Consider the following 18,929-nt stretch of genomic DNA (forward strand, 5'->3'; position numbering starts at 1 on the left):
GCAGCAATTGATCACAAGTGGTGTGCTAGCAAACCCCTCCTTTGTTGCTTGGGTGACACCATTGGCCATGTTGGAAAAGCCCAGTGGCCAGGGATTGAAAGCCACCTCCAGCTAAATCACAATAGAACAGAACAGAGGGAGGCCTGTGTGCCAACAGCCCCGCAGAAACCCAGTTTGGCCACAACCATGTGAGTGTGAGAGCTGATCAGCCTTCCTCCCAAGCTTTTGGATAAGACCCCAACACTAACAGACACCTTGACCGGGAAGCAGAAAACCCAGCGATGAAGCGTTGAGGCCACTGACCACCAGAAAAGGAAGTAAGTGGCCAGTAGAAGTTATGACATCTTGCAGCAGCTTATCACACGGCTAGCTACCTAATGCTGTAGGCCTTCTGCCTAATGCTGCTAGACATCCTTCCCTCCCCCTCCCCACACCAATACTATCACACTGGTCACAACACAGGCAATGCCTGCAGCCCTGGACCATTATCAGGGCTTGCCTTTCAGCAACTAAGCACTCAGCAGAACACCTAGCATACAGTAAGGGCTCAGTAAGTGCTTCCATGGATGTGTTAAGCTGAGGACAAGAAAGGGTGAAAGCTCTCGCCTTCAGTTTCTAGCAGGGGTCATTTGTTCCCTAAGAAACAAAGCAAGAAGGAAACACAGAGTAGGACACTTGAAACAAGGTGCTTTCCATGGCCAGGCCAGGAAAGCACGTAGAACAGGTCCTTCTTCTGGCCCCATGTCTGAGCCAGGCTAGCAGGGCTGGCCTGATGTTCCAGGGCTCAGTTTCCTAGTACTCCTATCCTCAGAGGTAGAGGCACAATTCCAGGAAAAGACACTCTGGGGGAAATGGATCCACTCTCCAACAAGAAGACATACGGTCTCTATATGTAATGTCTTCTCGACTCAGGGTGGTTTTTTTTCCTGGATTACCTTCCATCCTTGCCTGTGTGGTAAACTTTTACTTGTCCTTTAAAAACCCAGCCTGGGAGAAGCTCCTCCAACTGAGGGTCCTCCGTGCTTGGAAGCTTGCTCCCTTTCTCTCCCTTCCAGCTGTAGTTGATAGGACTATGATGACATACAGTGGCAGCATGCCTGTCTCCCCAGCAAGCCTGGGAGTTCCGGTCTTCCTGGGGCTGGTACACACAGAAGCAAGTCAGACCGTTCAGTCCCCATCGACCCTGAGTGCTTGCCAAAGCCTCAGTTCTCAGGCTCTGAAACTGGGCACTATCTGACTGACCTTGCTCAGAATTAAGCAGCAGGAAGAACAGTAGGGAGGTGTGTGGTGATCAGAAAGAATGTTCTACCAGGGAACTTGGGCTGAGGTGGCATGGGAGATGAAGGAGACACAGCTGTCAAAATACCTCAGTGGGTAGTGAGGGTCAGTTTCCTCAAGCCTGTCTTTTGCAGAGTTATGCAATCCTGTCCACAGGAATGTACCCCCCACTCCGCTGTTCTGGGCCAGGAAAACCCAGCCCACTCCATGAAAACAAAACAACAACAAACAAACAAAAAAAAACGGTCAACTTCCTGCCTAGAAGAGAAGTAGACGGTTGCCTTGGGAACCCCATGCAGTGGCTGTCCCATAGTGTAGATCTAGGAGGCTCCTGTGTCCCAGGCTGCCCCCGAGAGATGGTCCCTGTCCAATAGTCTTCTAAAGAAGAGCTGGAGCCCCTCTGGAGCCTCATGAAAATTTGGAAACCCTGCTCAGCAAGTGAGAAGGGCAACCATGTGCTCTCAGGCAGCAACCCTGGAGGCTAGACTACATAGTCACAAAACTGTGCTCACAGATGCACACACATGGCACACATGTGCACCTGACAGGAGAGAAGTCTGGAAGAACACACAAAAAACATAACTAATAGCTATCTGCGTGGGAGAGCATACACAGCCTGTTTCCTTCACAGTTTCGGGTGTATTCCCTAATACCTCCACAACAAACGCAGCTATCATTACAGTCAGGCCAGGAAGCCATGCCATCTGAGGAGGAAATCAAATAGGCATTTCCTAGGGCTGTGGTAACAAAGTGCCACACACCACTGGCACAGGACAGGAATATCTTCATCCGTCATTCAGGAAGCCGGGTTTGTGAAATGTAGGTGTTGGCTTCTTCTAACATTCCACACCTCTCTCCCAGCTTCTAATGGGTGCAGCGGTCCTGGCATCCCCTGGCTTGTGGCCACATCCTTCAATCTCTTCACACGGTAAATCCCCTAATTCATCTGCAAAGGCCCAATTTCCAGATAAAGCTACCAGGACTTAGGATCTCAGCATATGTTATCTAGGGCAGGGGTCATAATTCAACTTAAAGAAACACATGGAAAATAAGGCACAAAGGGCTGCAGGCCTTGTCTTTAAACATCAGGTAGCTATCTTAGTGGGAAATGATTAGACTGGATTGTATGGCTTACAGGAGAATAAGTGGGAACAAGGTGCGGAAAAAAGACAGTTCATCTGCAGACAGCTGTTCTGACCTAGACTGGACATCTTGAGACCAGACCCCCTGTTCCTGACGTGATGGTACCTGGAGGGCACAGCAGTCTAAGTGACATAAAGATCCTGGCAGTCTACAGTACACACAGCATCACCACTCTAGTGCTATCTGTTCAGCTCCATCAGCAATGCCTCATGCAAGCTCCAGTCTTTGGTTTCCAGGGAGGTGGGGGTGGGCCGGTAAGGGTTATAGGGACATACACATTAAAAGCTGAGGACTGAAGGGGACTCACCAACTAAAGAAATAAGGAATTCTGGGAACCAGAGCACACCGAGAATCCCAACACCCCCGACGCTAAGGGTAACCCCAGGCCGTAACAGCACTTGTATCCTGTGGCCCTTGGTCAGACCCACCCACCAGAGGCTAACACCCACAGACCACAGTCAAAACTGCTAAGAGAATAGGCCACAGTTTGTTTAAATGCATGGAGGATTGGCCTAAAAATAACATTTATGTAAGAAACAGCAGAAACATGGCAAGTTGAGCTTGTTTATTATTTTTCTTAAACGGGCAGCTTTTGTCTGTGATGAGATGGAAACACTGTGCTCCAAAAAGCCCTTTCTTTTCACCAAAAACAATGCAAAGCATGGCACCCTCCCACACTCACCTCTCCACGGGGTCCCTGAGCATGACAATGAGCTTGGCTTCAGGCTGAAAGGCATGGATGAAGTCTTGGGTCAGGAACGGTGGCTCGCCATCTGTGCTGTTGTCATAGAAGAAGGTCCAGGCATTGTTGTCCCACATGGTAGAGGCGCTGGCCTCTCCTGCAAACAGACACAGAGCAGATGCTAGGCCATAGGGTATGGGCTCCCACTGTGAGCCAGAGGCCAAGCCTGGCTCCTGCACCTTCCTCTTAAATAGCCATGACAGACAAGCTTATCGGGCATTGTTGGCAGCCATCTGGTGAGAGGTACCCACCCCTGCCACAGCCACCCCCACCCCCAGCTTCTTCCTCCAGGATGAACAAAAATATAACCTTTACTAACACCTAGGACTTTAATTTCACAATATTTAGCTTTGCTGGCAGCTCATAGCTCTGTGGCAATTTTAAGGGCCCACTGAGACTCTACGAAACAGCTTCCCTCAAAGCCATCAGGAAGGAAAGCAGACACTCGATGGAAACTTGAACGCAGTTCACATCTATCTTTCCTTGGAAGCATAACATTTAGGGGCAATCTAGGACCAAATGAGAGGAAGACTTTGCCAGAGGCCCAGGGAGTCTCAGCTTCAAGCCTCCCCCTCCCCACATGGCCGGCTGTCTACTGCCCACACCTCTCCCCTGCTCTTTATACAGGCAGCACTTTATGCTGGATGGATGAACAGAGCCCAACCCAGTTAATCAGAGTCCGCCCAACAGAAGGATAAAAATGTGAAGTGGAGCTTTGGGGAGAGAGGTGAATCCAAGACACAGGCACTTCAACAACACAGACTCTTGGATAACTCAACTAATTACTATTGTTGTTGTTGTGTATGTGGCGGGGTGTGCGACGTCTGTCCCTATGTGCACACGTATGCGCACCTGCTTATAAAGACTGGAAGTCAACAAGGAATGTCTCCTATTGCTCTATCTTTTTTCATCTGGGTCTTTCACTGAAACCCAGAGTTTGCCAATTGCCTAGACAGGCTGTCCAGCAAGCCCACTGGGGTTACAAGAGCATATAGCCATGCCCAGCTTTCTCATGGGTGCTAGAAATCCAAACTCCAGGTCCTGACACTTGTGCATCAAGCACCCTGCAAATGAACCATCTTCAGCCCTATTCATCTTGTTTTGTTTTGTGACTATCTGCAGAAATGAAGAAGGAACGGGACTCCAGGGATCTAGGGAGAGGATAACTGGTTCCCACCCCTTCCATAGCCACTACTACCCCCAGCCTATTCCTTCAGGATGGGGTGGACAAGCCAGTCAGCTCTACACTTGATTTCTGGACATGGACCATGCGCCACATCTCAATGTCACTCACTCGGAGACAGGCCAAGCAAGAAGAGATTCCCTGATCAGTGATAAGCATGTTATAGTCATGCGTCAAGATAGCAGGCCCATTTCTTCAGCTTGGTCTGTGATTATGTCAGGTGAACATTTCCGTCCAAGCCTTCTTTCCTTTTTTAGTTGTTTGTTAAACATAACAAGGAGAGAAAAGACAAGTTTATCAGACATCCTTTGGCAAATCGGCTCACAGTGAAGGAGGGGATATGAAATGCAAGTGGAGTTTCTACACCACAACTGGCACAAATTCTGCCAGATGTCAAAACGGAGCTGGCTCTAGAACCATGCAGGCATTGGACCATCTTCCCATCTGTCTGTTCACCCAGCCCTCATCCACCCAGAAAGCGTTCATTTGACATCTAATTCATGCCCCGCATTGTCTTGGCACCAGGCACCAAGGAGGGAAACAAGGCAGGCATAGGCTGTCTCCTCTAAGAGGAAATCAGAAATTCAAGAATCCATCAGCTACCAAGCAGAGACAAGGTACCTTGCAGGCAGAGCAGGGCCTGTCGGCATCCTCAGCTCCACAGAACCTGGCTGCCTCAGTCCTGAGCACCTGAGTGTCTCTCTGCCCAGCAGCTGCTGAGAGAAAAGGCCTCCTCTGACCCATGGCCTAGCACCCAAGGTGATGTGACCCTTTGACCTCTGACAAAGCCTTCATTGGGAGGAAGAGTGAAAGGGGCTGAACTACATTCCAGGGCTGGGAGAAGCGGGTCCTGATCTGATCCAGCCATCCCACCTTGCAGATTATGGATCTGTAGACTGGGATGAAAACAAAGACCTGCCTTATCACATGGCATAGAGCTGGCTGGTGACAAGCAGAGCCAGATGCCACTTTGTCAGCTGCTTCTCCACACTGCCTGTCACACCAAGAGGCCATCACAAGACACAGCACCAAACCTGGCTTGGTGTAAATATCAGCATGACATTTTTTATTTCTTGTTCTTTTTAAAATATAGCAGTAACTATAATTAGGGAACCCAAATTAAAGCTTTCCTTTCTCATTCATTTTCTAAGTCTGTTTCTCGGCTTTGGGTAGAATATTTTTAGCTCTTTCATAGATCCTGAGATTTCCCCAGAGGCATATGGTATGGAAGTCTCAGCAAAATATTAATTAGACTATTAAATGGGGTGTTTGCACCCCTGAGTTTGAATTTAAAAAAAAAAAAAGTCTAACACGCAATTCATACTGTAAGTGTGGGGTGGATAGAGTACATTCCCAGCGGCTCTCAGAGATTTTACTTAAGAATTAAAAAAAAAGAAAAGAAAAGAAAAAAAATCAATCCAGCTATCAGTCCAGGCTTTGGTACTTTGGCAGATGCCAGAATCTCCTCAGTCAGGGAAAGGGTCCTCATCCAAGCGGCTGGTCACAATCTCCCCTGCTCACCAAGAGATTCATTTGATTTAGAAAATCAAAATGTAATGGATCCAGGAACACAAAACAGATCATTGCCTCAGGGAACCAATTTAAGTGAAATGTATGATTCAATTTCTCCTTTTCAGAAGGCGTCGGAGATAAACGCCTCATCTCAAGCTGAGTCTGATGAAAAAGGAGTTCTGTCAGATGAGATGAGTCTCGCATCCAAAGCACAGTCAGACCTGGAGACGGCAATGCCCCACTGTGTGCTGTGGTTTGCTGGGGGTGGGCGATGGGGCTCGGGGACTCTTACCACCATTTGAAAGATTAAAGGATGAAGGGCGCCGTGAGGAAACAAATATGCTAATTTAATTAGCTGCAGCAATCATTTCATTACGTCTGCGTATCAAAATGTGCACATCTAAATATAAACAACTAAATTAAAATGTTTTTCTTTTCTTGTGTTGTTTGTTTCTCTGTTTGTTTTTCTGAGACAGGGTTTCCCTATGTAGCCCTGGAACTCACTCTGTCGATCAGGTTGACCTCAAACTCAGAGATTTACCTGCCTCTGCCTCCTAAGTGCTGGGATTAAAGGTATGTATGGCTGCCACCACTGTCCAGCTTAAATTTTCAATAAAACTTTCTTACATTTTTTTTTAATCAAAAGATCTCAGTTTGTCTCATCTTCCTTTGCTTCATTTGTATGGCTTTGCTTAGTTTTGCTTTGTTCAGACAGAGTCTTGCTAAAGAGCCAAGCACGCCTCAAACTCAGGATTCTCCAGCCTCCACGTCCTGAGCACAAGCTGCTCAAACAACTTCATTTTGAATGCTTAAAGGCGCTTGGGTTACACGGAGACTCGTGCCAGGGAGCAGGCAGAGCTCTGCTGAGACCAAGAGGAAATGCTGCCTCCTTCCTGCAGTCCTCACATTCCATCAGTGACTCATCAGAAAGCTAACTCCAATCAGGCCAGTGTGAAAAGAAGGAAAACACACCTGCTTAATTTAAGGAACAACAAAGAAAGGGCAACTTTCTTAAAAAGCCATTTCAGTTATCCTTGAGTCTGCACAGAATCAGCAAGCTCACTGAATGTTTCTGCTTTGGAGTAACGGTACAAATGATGTGGCTGTTTCACCTGGGACGAAGAGTGATTAAGAGTGATTGCCACATGGGGAAGGGACTCACCTGCAAACACTCTGCAGGTGAGACAGCGCTAGGCCCAGAATATGGGCCAGGACCCCAAAGAGGAAGCTTCTGCCAGGTCCCCTGAAGTTACCTACCAATAATGATTTTATTCATCTTGCTCGGCTGCTCTGCAGAGGCAGCCTGCAGTCCTTGATGGATCTGGTGTGCAGCCAAGTCAAAGAGGTCCAGGTAATCTTCCACAGGGTAGCGGTCTCGTAGTCCATCCCTCAGGCGGACGATTCCTACAGGAACCAAGAAGTGAGTTACTGAAGGCAGCATTGCCACTGATGGATGGGGTGGTGGCCTCCTGGAGCATGACCAGAGAAGGAGGGAAAAGTCCAGGGGACCTAACTTTAGCAGCAAAAAGCTTGATGCAGCTAAGCTTCTGGAGGAGGTGCGTGGGTGTGGGATGGCGAGCTCTGTCAATACCTGCCTCCTTCAGGGCGTACACGCCTCACAGAGTGAAAGACATCACCACTGCCGCCGGGTAGTGGCCACTTACAAGACACCACGCCTATTCAAGAGGCAGAAAAGGGGATACGTGGTGGGCTAGAGTTGAGAGTTGATCGCCATTTTCACCAATCAAGATGAAAGCAGACACACGGTGGTGGCACCTATGATTTGGCACCTAGACGTGCCAAATATAAAGAAGGACAAAAGGTAGGCAGCAAGGAAGCAGCATCCTGTCACCTTCAGGCGCTCGCCAATAGGTGCTTCATAAGGACGTATTCCAAAAAGCACACTGCCACTTGTCCAAACAGTGAGGTGAACTGAGGGTCCCCTTAATGGACACACACATCTGAAATTTGTTCCCTGCCTTAAAATAGCTTGTAAACATTTAAAGACATATACTGCTCAGCACCTCAGCTACCAAAGGTACTGCAAAGCAGAAAGAGAACAGTTCTGGCCAACATAACAGGAGACTCAAGGTGACATTGAATATTAGCAGCTGAGGCATGCCCTGCCCTGTTCTTCCCTCCTTCCTGCCAGGAGGAAGCTGGTTTCTCTTCAGGAGAAACTCAGGCTGGAGTGGGAGAGTATGTGTTCAGACGCGCACATCAAATGCATTAGACCTTGGCTACTCCGCGGCTACTGCTAAACCACTCCAGAATGAACATCAAAAGGATGAAATCAAACATCTGTCAGGAAAGGTTAGTCTAAGGAAAACGTCTTAAGATTCTCTTCTAGTGACCTGGTTCCTTTATATGGAAACTGCCTTCATGGTCCGCCCAGACTTTGGCAGACAACAGGCCATGTATCACCCATTAGCTTCAGTGACCAAATGTCTCCTGGCAGGACGAAAAGGTTATGGACAGGAAACAGTGACCAAGGGCCACAGGGTGCCTGGGGCTGGGTGAAACAGAAACCAGCCTGCAAGGCGGGGCAAGGCAGGCAGTGCCCACAATCAACCCTGTTGACCAGGGATGATATGTATCTCCAGTGCATTTCAGACACATGCGGTAGACAGGGAAGGTCACACAGCTGAGGCCCACGGTTGTGTCTCCTCTAGGTGTGACAGCTTCAGTAAAGGGCTGGGCGCCAGCCACCCCAGTTCCTGGCACACATTGATCCCTCTTAAGGTTGGGTGTTAAAGTTCTTTGGGACAACTTTCTCACACACGCACACACCCCAACATTAACAAGAAGTTTCCATTATGCACCTGCCCACTTGCCCTGCACACAGCTAACACTCAGCCAGTACCTCACTTAGGTGTGTCTTTGCCTGTGAATCGTTGCTATGGTTTGAGTGCATCCCCCAGAGGCTCGTGTGAGGCTGGTACTCAGGGCAGGGTACTGAGGGTCATGGAACCCTTGGAAAGCACAGTGGAAAGTGACTAGGTAATGAGGGCTTAATGCTATTCTCTTGGGAGTGATTCTGCTCCTGTGAGAGTGGGTTACTATAAAGCCAGGCCCCGCCACGAATTTGGCCTCTGCTGCATGTGGCCAGTCACCATTTTCTTTCTCTGCCATCTTGTGATGTAACCAGCAGCCTCTCACCAGGACTTCGACAAAAGACTTTTTGGAACCTTTAGCCCCGAGAATCATGAACCAAATAAACACTGGCGTTTTGTTGCTATGCCACAAGACAGACTAATGTGACTATCTAATGACAAGTGCCATGTCTCTGGATCTCAATATATCTTCTCTCCAACCTCACCTTGCCTTCCTCCACCGGATCTCATACCCACCCCTCACCTGCCACAACAACATGCATCCACACAACGACAAAGGAAATCACGAGACCCAACACTCACCGAAGCGCTTCCGGGTCCACCAGTGGGGCTCCTTGATGGCTGAGAATTTCACTTCTGGATGCAGGCGAAGGCGGTCATAGAGGTCAGTAGTCCCGCACTTGGGCTGCCCGATGATGTAGAAGTACGGCAGGCAGCGCAGGCGGAAGTGCTTGCCACGCACGTGAGACAGGTGGCCCCAGAAGGCCTTTCGCAGAGCGTCGAAGGTGGAGCGGAACCGCTTGGAGTACAGCACATAGGAATTGGTCAGGTAGGGGTCAGTGTTGTTCCTGCCGGAGAACTCCTCATACCAACAGGGGCTCTTGCTGTTCGGAAGGAATTTACTGGGGATTACGGAAAACATCTGCAATCGAAGACAAAAGAGGACGGACACAGTGAAGGAAAACAATTAGCAAAAAAAACCACCATATTCTCAAATACGAGTGGTGACCCACAACTGTAATCCCTACACTTGGGAAGCAGAGGCAGGTGGGTCTCTGTGAGTTCCAGGCCAGCCTTGTCTACACAGTGAGTTCCAGGACAGCCAAGGCTACATACAGAGAGACTCTGTCCCAACAACAACAAAGTCTAAATGACAGGTCTGGAGAAGTGGCTCAGTAGTTAAGAGTGTGGCTGCTCTTCCACAAGATCAGAGTTTGGCTCCCAGCACCCACATCAGGCAGCTCACAACCACCTGTGCCTCCAGTTCAGGGGATTCAGCTTCACTCGCTTTCATGGGCACATGCCCTCACATGCACATACCTCTATATAGGCATACACATACACACATGGCTGAAAATAAATCTTTTTAAAAAATACTAAATGATGGTGATCTATAAAAGCAACTTAAACCACCATGACCCCATTGCAGGCAAGAAGTCCCCAAATGGCAATGATGAGAAGAGATGATCTTTAAACATCTCTAGGGCCATTTGGGACAGCAAACTCCCCCCTTGGCGTTTCCATAGCATAAGTACACAGTGCTTTCTCATCCCAGAGGCTGTCAAATTATCCTTGCTGTAAGACATCCAGGAAGTGGCTGTCATGTTCCAAAAGACGCCGGTAGGGGAGGAAGAATCCATTCTTTAAAAGCCAATCATGAAGACTGACCGGCAGCTACTCACGTGCAACTCTTGTCTCTTGAGATCTTGTAAGTCTGGGAGCTGCCTGTTCGTAAACTCAATCCTGGCAGCGATGCTGTCGATAATTAGCTTAATGCTTGGATAGTCCTTCACATAGGAGATATTATTTACAGAAGGCTGGTAGTGATGCTCTTTCACATCACCTGGGTTCTCGCTGTCCATCAAGCTGGGGTTGCTGGGAAAGCCCCCATAATGGAAAGGGGATGAAATCAAAAGCTCTTGATGAGCCCCAGAAAGGATGTAAGAAGCCATCACCAAGGTCATTATTATCAATCCAAAGATCAGGCTACATTGCTTCCCCTTCCTGAAGCGCAAAAACCAACCCCAGTTCTCATTGCTCTCGGTCCTCACTTTGAGAACAGCAAGCAAGTTCATCTGCTTACTGTCCACACGAAACAGAATTTTGTTTTCTCCCTTGCAAGTGGGGCACGCCTGGTGACTATGATGGGGGCCTCCTTGGCAGGCAACTTGCTGTTTGTGTGTGTCTTCGGGGAACAGCTGTATGCAGCAATTGATGCAGTGCCTCATGGTAGAGACCTTGGAGAGCTGGCTTAGAGTGCCATGGGCCAGCCCTCGAGGAGTCCACTGAGAAACTTCAAGGGTTTCCTGTGATGACAGAAGACGGTGGGAAGGCACAAGCAGCAGAAACAAATGCAGAAGACAGCAGACACCGATGCACTAGAGAAGGAGACGCATTCTTTGGTTCAGATATGGAGGACAGCACAAAAAAGCAAATGCCAACTGTCTGTTGTGCACCAGCCATGCAATACTGAAGCGGCCACAGGTTTGGAAGCAATTTTGCTCGTGCTTCAGGTTTTTCCCATGGCACCAAAGAAAGTTGAAGTGGCATCCGTCGAGAGCATGGAGCCGCACTGGAGATTAGCAGACATCATGGGCTCCTCGCTGACAGGAAGACTGGCATTCCCCCAGAATGTTTTTTACTCATGGGGAGCAGATTCTTATTAATGCCAGGCAATCTAAACATAAACAAAGATAAGTTTTGTGGTAACTTAGACACTCTTATCCCAGAGAAGAGCAAACATACATCTCCCTCTTCCATCATTCCGTTTCAGTCACAATTATTTGCTCATAAGCAAGTCACAGATCTTACAAGATAAATGAAGATGTTTGGGGCCTTTGTGCATGGGTTCAGGGCTCATGCTCTGTCACCAAATGTGACCCCAAATACCACATTTTGCATAACCCGTATATTCACATATCTGAGCTATGATATCTCAGTGTCTCAAGATTGTGTAATGACGTCAGATCCACACACAGTATCTTCCTTGGGTTTCTGCTGCTATGATAAAACACCATGACCAAAAGCAGCTTGGGAGGAAAAGGATTACTTCATCTTACAGTTCCTCACCACAGTCCATCATTGAAAGAAGTCAGGGCAGGAACGTGGAGACAGAGGCCATGGAGAAGCACTACTTACTGGCTGGCTCCTCATAGCTTGCTCAGCCTGTTTTCTTACACAACCCAGGACCATTAGCCCAGTAGTGGAAACACCCACAGAGAGCTGGGCCATGTCAGTCATTAGCAAGAAACTGCTCTAAAGATGTGCCTTACCACAGGGTCTTTTCTGAGACTGACATGCAACCAAGGACCATGTATGAATGTAACCTAGAACCTCTGCTCAGATGTAGCCTGTGGTAGCTCAGTAACCAATTGGTTTCCCATAGTGAGGGGAACAAGGACTATTTCTAACAGGAACTCAATGACTGGCTCTTTGGCCTCCCCACCCCCCAAGGGAGGAGCAGTCCTGTTAGGCCACAGAGGAGAGCTTTGCAGCCAGTCCTGAAGATACCTGATAAAACAGGATCAGATGAATGGGGAGGAGGTCCCCCCTATTAGTGGACTTGGCAAGGGGCACGGTGGAGATGAGGGAGGGAGGGACTGGGAGGGAATGAGGGATCGGGACACGGCTGGGATACAGAGTTAATAAAATGTAACTGATAAGAAAAAATAAAATTCAAAAAAAAAAAAAACAAACAAACAAAAGATGTGCCTTACAGGCCAATCTGATGGGGGACTTTTCTCAGTTGAGATTTCTCTTCCCATATAACTTTAGCTTTTGTCAAGTTGGAGGGAGGGAGAGAGGGAGGGAGGGCAGGAGGGAGGGAGGACAGACCAAGATCATCAATGACTTCCAGTTTGAGGGAAGAATCAAAACACCATTTTTTAACTCAATGATAAATCTGAAGAGTGGTAAGGAGGGGGATGGGAAGGGTAAGGAAACGCACAAGGAACCAAGCTGTCTCCTCACAGCCTCCATAGTCTCTCAGCCACAGCTTAGGAAGCAAAAGTTAATGAAAATTTAGCAACAATGAAATGATCCTCTCTTTCAGTCAAGTGTATCATATGAAAAAAAAACATCTGACTTTAAGTTATTAAGCAATTAAATCCAATGTACAGTATTCCCCTGAGGCACGTAACACTTCAGACCCCGAAGTCATTTTTCACTTTCATCATCCCAGGAAAGACCCGATTCTTAAAAATCCATTAACATAATGCCACGGTTCTAAAGTGTATTTTTCCCCCAAATGACACTTCTTTGGAGATGCCATTAAAGGAGCAATAGATGACTAATGAAAAAGCCTGACTTGGTTTCTAGCTGCCATAAACGCCCACCCACTGGCTGTGTGACCTTAAGCTATTCAACCTCTCCGAGTTCTCATTTCCTCAAGGACCAGTAAAATTAGAATAATAATAGTATTCCCTTGTAACTTTTTTTAAGGCACGAAATTAATTAATGTGTGTAAAGAGTTTCTATAGGCCTGACATGTGTTTGGTGACCCAGGAAATGTACACAACATAGGGAACAGTCATCACTAGCCACATTACAATCTTTAACCGGCAGTGAGTTCTAAAAGCATGTAATACACAATCCCAGATGGGAGACCCTAAGCCACATTCTTTTTCCTTGGGTTGGCAATTGCCCAAGGGCGGTGGACTCAAGTCCCATTGTACACCTCAAACAAGCCTCTGTCCCCAGAGAAGTGGCATTAACTAAGCCTTCATTACAGGCTGTACATATAAACAGTCACAAACCTACAGTAGAAACCTTCATGTCACTGGGATCTAAAGCCCATGTTTTCTTGAAATACGTTGGCAAGGAATTAGCCAAGTGATGTTTCTTCCACCCACAGAGTGTTCTGTGTGCTGCCAGCATTTGTGCTTAAATATTTAGAGGAGAGGTGAACTGGACAGATTCTATACAGTTCATTTCAGCAGCACTTTGTAGATCTTTCCTATGAAAATGAGCCTTGTAAATCCACAGCCAGAAATATAATAAACAAACGTCGCATTGTACAGGACTGGGGAGATGACTCGGTGGGTAAAGCACTTTCTATGTGAGCACAGCGACCGGAGTTCAGATCCCCAGAACCCACATAAAAGGCTTCAGATCCCCTTGGCCCACACTTTATTTTATGGAAAATGGGAGGCAGAGGCAGGACAATTGCCAGAAGTTTGAGGACTCAACAACCTGAGAGATGCAGCAGTGAACAAGAGACTCAGCCTCATAGAAGGGTGGAAGACAAGCACTGATGTGACCTCCACACACATACCATGGCATGTGCCCCGAGACCACACATGCACACACGCCATACAGAGTAGGTCAGGGAATTATCACTATAACCAGGAGGCCAGATTGAGAAGTACTGGGGCTGAGGGGCTGAGAGTCAGACAGAGCCTGGGACAGCTGGACGTGCATGCGGACTTTAGGAGGAGCATGGGAGGAGACGCCCTGGGACCAAGCTGGGTCCCTCTCCTCCACTGGGGCAGCTGGCAGGGCATGTCAGGAGCCTCTGCTTACAGCGTGTTCCATCACCCATGACCCGTTGCTTGGTACAAACAATTCCTCCAAACGAAAGAAACAAAAGGGCAAGATCCCTCCTTGGAAACTCCATCTCTGAAGCCAAGAAAACATTTTTTTTTTCACTTGTCAAAGACAAGGCCAAAGCAGGATTTAAAATGAGGCTCCAAGCAGGCACTCGGTGGGAGGGTGTTCACACCCTTCTGCCTTACTGTTAAAATTTTTGTTTGTTTGCTTTCATTAAAGAAAGAAAAATAAAACAAAGACCTTGAAGCCACAGAACAAGAATGCACATCATCTGAACCCAACAGAACGGACAGAACATTCCTAACCAGGAGCTAAACTATCTTATTTCAAGCAAAACAAATAAATCTCAGGACTCAGGGAAGCTGACAATCTTAGTGGGTGTGGATGGGACGGAAGACAGGCTCCAACGTGCCCAGTGTTCCTCTACCTAGTAGCTGTGCTTCCAAGTAGGCAAACCACTCCAAGACGGATTTGTTACTCATTGAAAAACCAAAAACAAAACACCACCAACAACAAAAACATTCTAATACAGTGTGTTCTCATTTCATTCATTCATTCATTCATTCATTCATTCATTCACTCGTTCAGCACACACTTTCTGACAGCTGACTGTGTGCTGGGTATATTCTAGGGTAAAGAGCAGAAGTCAATATAAAATGTAGTATGTAGATACATGTAGACAGACATATGTAATTAGTATTTAGCCTCAGCGCCCCAGCACACAACTTGGAATCTTTCTTGGGTGCTCAGAGCTGCTCCTTTCAACCACACCTGAGGTTATGTTAATGAAGTGACCCTTAGTGGAGCTAGGAGCCATTAGGAGTTTCAGGATGGGGACTGGGCTTCAAAAAGACCAAGCCTTGGTTAAAGCTTAAACTCTCAGGTAGGATGAATAAGAGCTGGAGCCCAAATCCCTGGTGACAGATGACAGAAGCCATCTCCCCTGTTTCGTGAGACCTCTGCCCAAATGCAAAACCACAAGGATCTGAGGACTTCAGGGCTGATGAGCACACAGAGCTTGGTAAAGACAGGGGAATCCTGGGTATTCGTCCTCATGCCTGGCCATCCCTGTGCCTGACTGGCTGTGTTACTGCTAGACAGTCCTGAACAACATTCTCCTGATGAACACTTCCTGGAGAGTGATGCATTCTTCCAGGGATTTCCTGGAAATCCTGGGAACCTTTGCCTCTGTGGTCAGTTCAGAGGCAAGTGTGGATGTTGGAAACCCAGCATTCCTGTCAGAGACCTAAAGTGGAGCAAGCTCTTTGAAATAAGCCCTCAGACTACAGGTATTTGGTGTCGACTCTTTGGTGCCACAATGCATGGCCTGGCTGGATAATTCCTCGCAGCACAAGCTGTCCCTGCACTATAGGATGGGCAGGGTGTTCAGCAGCACCCTGGGCCTCCACCATTAGAGCAGCACCCAGCCCCTGAGCCCCTGAGCCAGGACAAGCAAAACCAGGTCTAGACATGGGCAAAGTTCCCTTGGGGGTATAATGTCCCGAAGGTGGAGCCTGTCTTAGAGGACAGAATTCAATACACAGTGAGCAGAGAGTTGCCAAAGCTTGAGGAATAGGAAGGAAGCACAGTTCCATGAAGATGAGGGAAGTGAGGGAGGGGGAAGCTCTGGGGGAAAGCAAAGCTGCTGAGAACTACCTGTGGGCAGATCCTTGGGGACTTGTGCTGGTTTGGAAAAGGTATCAGCCACACGGGAGGAAATGCAGAGATTAGAGTCTATATGGCCTTGAAGGCTAGAGTTAGCAGTGATACTAGCCCAAGTACATAAAGAGAGGCAAGCTACATATTCTTTCCCAAGGCTCTCCATGAGCTGTGTAACTATTAAATAACACAGCTGGGAGTGGGGGAGAGGAATCCAATCCGCTGACTGTACTAGAAGAAAAATGGATTGCCGTCATGCCCCTTGACTCCCTTTTCCCATACACCATGGGTGATCCCACGGACAGCCACTCAGAAACTTAACACTCAGGTGTTCTCCCTGCAGAAACAGGTAACGCATTCCCCCTGCACTTCACCTGGCCGGAATGCCGGTGCTTGGTGCCAGCCGGCTCAAGCTAGACAGGACCTTTGCTGCTCTCATTCATGCAGTGAACCGAGGCACTCAGAGATCCATTACCGTTCTGCGGCCTCCTGGCCAGGGCTTCACACTGCACCCTGTGGGTGTAGACCCAAACTGTGGGAACCCAGTGCCACTGTGAGAGATCAGATAACTGGTCCCCAAACAGAAAGCATTCAATTACCCAGCCTTTGCTTGGATGCCCCCTATTAACCTATGTACCCCAGGCATCATTAGCAAACCATTTATAACAAAATTGTAATTGAGAGACCCAGAAATACCACTTTAGATTAAGTAATTGAATGCCCCTCAGTGAAAGATCGATAAAGGGCATCCAATTTCACCCTAGGAAAAACTTATTAAATTATTGTAGCTAGAAGCTGATAGAGCAGAAGAAAAGATGTATGAAACTTCAAAGGAAATCTAGATGGACTTCAATAAATAGCTTCATTTAGCTGAAACATTCATGTATGCCCTCTGGGGGGAGAAAGGGGAAAATAGCTAATTACATGATTTTACTTTTATGTTTTAAGGGGAAATTTTTGATGGGTCTTAATTAACCTTTACTAAAACACAAAGCCTTCTTCCGGTTAGTATATCTAAATGCTGACATCTTTCTTTGGGCTATGTATATGAAAATACTCTTTTTTTTTTTGTCAAGGAATATTAATCAGTAAGTAGAGGAAGGAATTTTTTTTAACTCGCTCAAAGATATCATAAAGAGGCTGCTGAAACCAAACAGAAAGCTAACAGACAACAGAGTTATGTGCAAGCAATAAACAATGCTTGTCTTTGTGGGGGGTGGAAGGGTACACAAACACACACACACACACACACACTCTCTCTCTCTCTCTCTTTCTCATATAGGCAAGAGGTTCGCATCAAATGTCATCATCAGTAGTTCTGATAGTTATTTTTTTTGAGACAGCATCTCTCGCTGACCCAGAGATCACCAATGTAACTAGTCTTGCTGGTCTACAAGCCCCATGGATGCTGGGATATAGGCACAGGGCCTCCTGTTTATGCTGTAAGAGCTTCACCATCACTGGCCATCTCTCAGGTGCCAGTGTCAATCTCCCTGGAGTTTTACAGTCAATTGGCAGAACAGAGCTGCTCCCCACCTTGCCATTCAGTGTCCTCTAGCACTGTAGAAAGCACGTGGTCATCAGGTGGGTCAGGAATCCAAGCTCTTGTCTACCAAGGGACGTCAGAACAAGTCACTTATCTGGGCCTCTGCACTGTCAAATGGCCTATGGGCTGGCATAGATCATCCACGGCTTGGGAGTTAAGAGCTTGAATGTTGTGGCCAAATTGCTTGGGTTTGACCTTGACGAGACATTAAAACTTTCTCCTCTCTGTTTCCTTGAATAATAACTGAGAATAATCAAAGGACCCATAGCTTACCAGTGCAATGAGTATCAAGTGAGCTAACACATATAACATACTTATGATGGTGACCCATCATAAACACTTAATAAATGTTAGTTAATATTGCCTATACATAGTACTGACCCACAGTAGTATGAATGCTAATTATTACTCATAAAATACTACTTAGGGTAGACTGTATTACTGAGCCCTATTCATTACTCCTCCGTAGAGTCACCCTCTTGTCACATGATTTACTTTGCACTTTATAATAAAGGAGTAGACTATTTCTTCACCTTTCATCTTGAGCCAGGTGAGCTGCTTTGGCCAATAGAATGAGGAAGAAGAGACCACATGCCATCCTCCAGCCCAGGCAAAAAGGCACAGGGTGTGTCTAATCATCCCACGGGCACCTTTGCTGTCACCAAAAGAAGATCATGACTGTGTCAACAGGAGAATGACAGACCCATGAAAACAGAGCCAAAGCCAACATGGAGGGGTGACCCAGACCCCCTCCAAAGATGCCATTCTAGTCATTCACTGTGCAATCAAAGCTAACCGGTATCCTCTGCTACAGGAATAAACCAGTGGAGCTGCAACAATGGTTATGAGCTTTGCAGGGTGCATGAAAAGCTTATGAGGGGGCAACACAGGCCAAAACAACTCACCAGAGACACAGCTAATCATGGGGCTGACCCCTTGTTCTGAAAGCCTCTCTCCCCTCACACCAAAAGCAGATAACACCATACTATAATGCTGGAAACCAGTGTTCTTCCCAGGGTAGGCCACAACTGCCCCCACCACACTATCTTCAAGCAAATTTGTGTTTACGACAGCCATGGCTGTTTTGTTCCAGTTATCTGGACAACAGGGCCCAGTCCCTCCCCAAGATGGACAGACCTTCCTTCTAGCCTCTTTGGGGTTATCGGCATTTCTCCCTTGTGTCCTCTTCCGCTAGCAAGCTCTTGCTGTAATCTGACCCCGATAGGTTCCTTGCCAAATTTCATCTTTCCCAGTGCCTGGAGCCACTTATCAGTGCTTCCGCTGCAAGTATTCTCTGGCCATGATCAGTAGACTTCCTGCCTGGCACCAAGCGTGCATCACTTGAACCACAGTTTTCTTTTTTGAGATAGGGTCTGCTGTGTGACAAGACTTTTCCTGGGGACACACACACCTACTCACCAAAGATAGGTAGCCCACGACCTACGTACAGACACCACCAAAGTCTAGCCTGGTGAACCAATGAGT

General features: G+C 47.4%; 1 protein-coding gene across 1 annotated transcript in view; it reads right to left on the minus strand.

Annotated features, from left to right (window-relative positions):
• The window catches only part of Chst15 (carbohydrate sulfotransferase 15), a 32,918-nt gene extending 21,853 nt beyond the window's left edge, over positions 1–11,065 (minus strand). The window contains exons 1-4 of the mRNA XM_055608939.1: positions 10,375–11,065; positions 9,275–9,614; positions 7,116–7,262; positions 3,104–3,260 (exon numbers count right to left, since the gene is read on the minus strand). Of these exons, the coding sequence (XP_055464914.1) occupies positions 3,104–3,260; positions 7,116–7,262; positions 9,275–9,614; positions 10,375–10,920 (1,190 nt within the window). The 5' untranslated portion in view covers positions 10,921–11,065. The remainder of the gene's footprint in view (positions 1–3,103; positions 3,261–7,115; positions 7,263–9,274; positions 9,615–10,374) is intronic.
• Between the last annotated feature and the right edge of the window lie 7,864 nt (positions 11,066–18,929).

This window comes from Psammomys obesus, unplaced genomic scaffold (assembly GCF_907164565.1).
Source record: "Psammomys obesus unplaced genomic scaffold, mPsaObe1.curated_primary_1811, whole genome shotgun sequence".
NCBI lineage: Eukaryota > Metazoa > Chordata > Mammalia > Rodentia > Muridae > Psammomys > Psammomys obesus.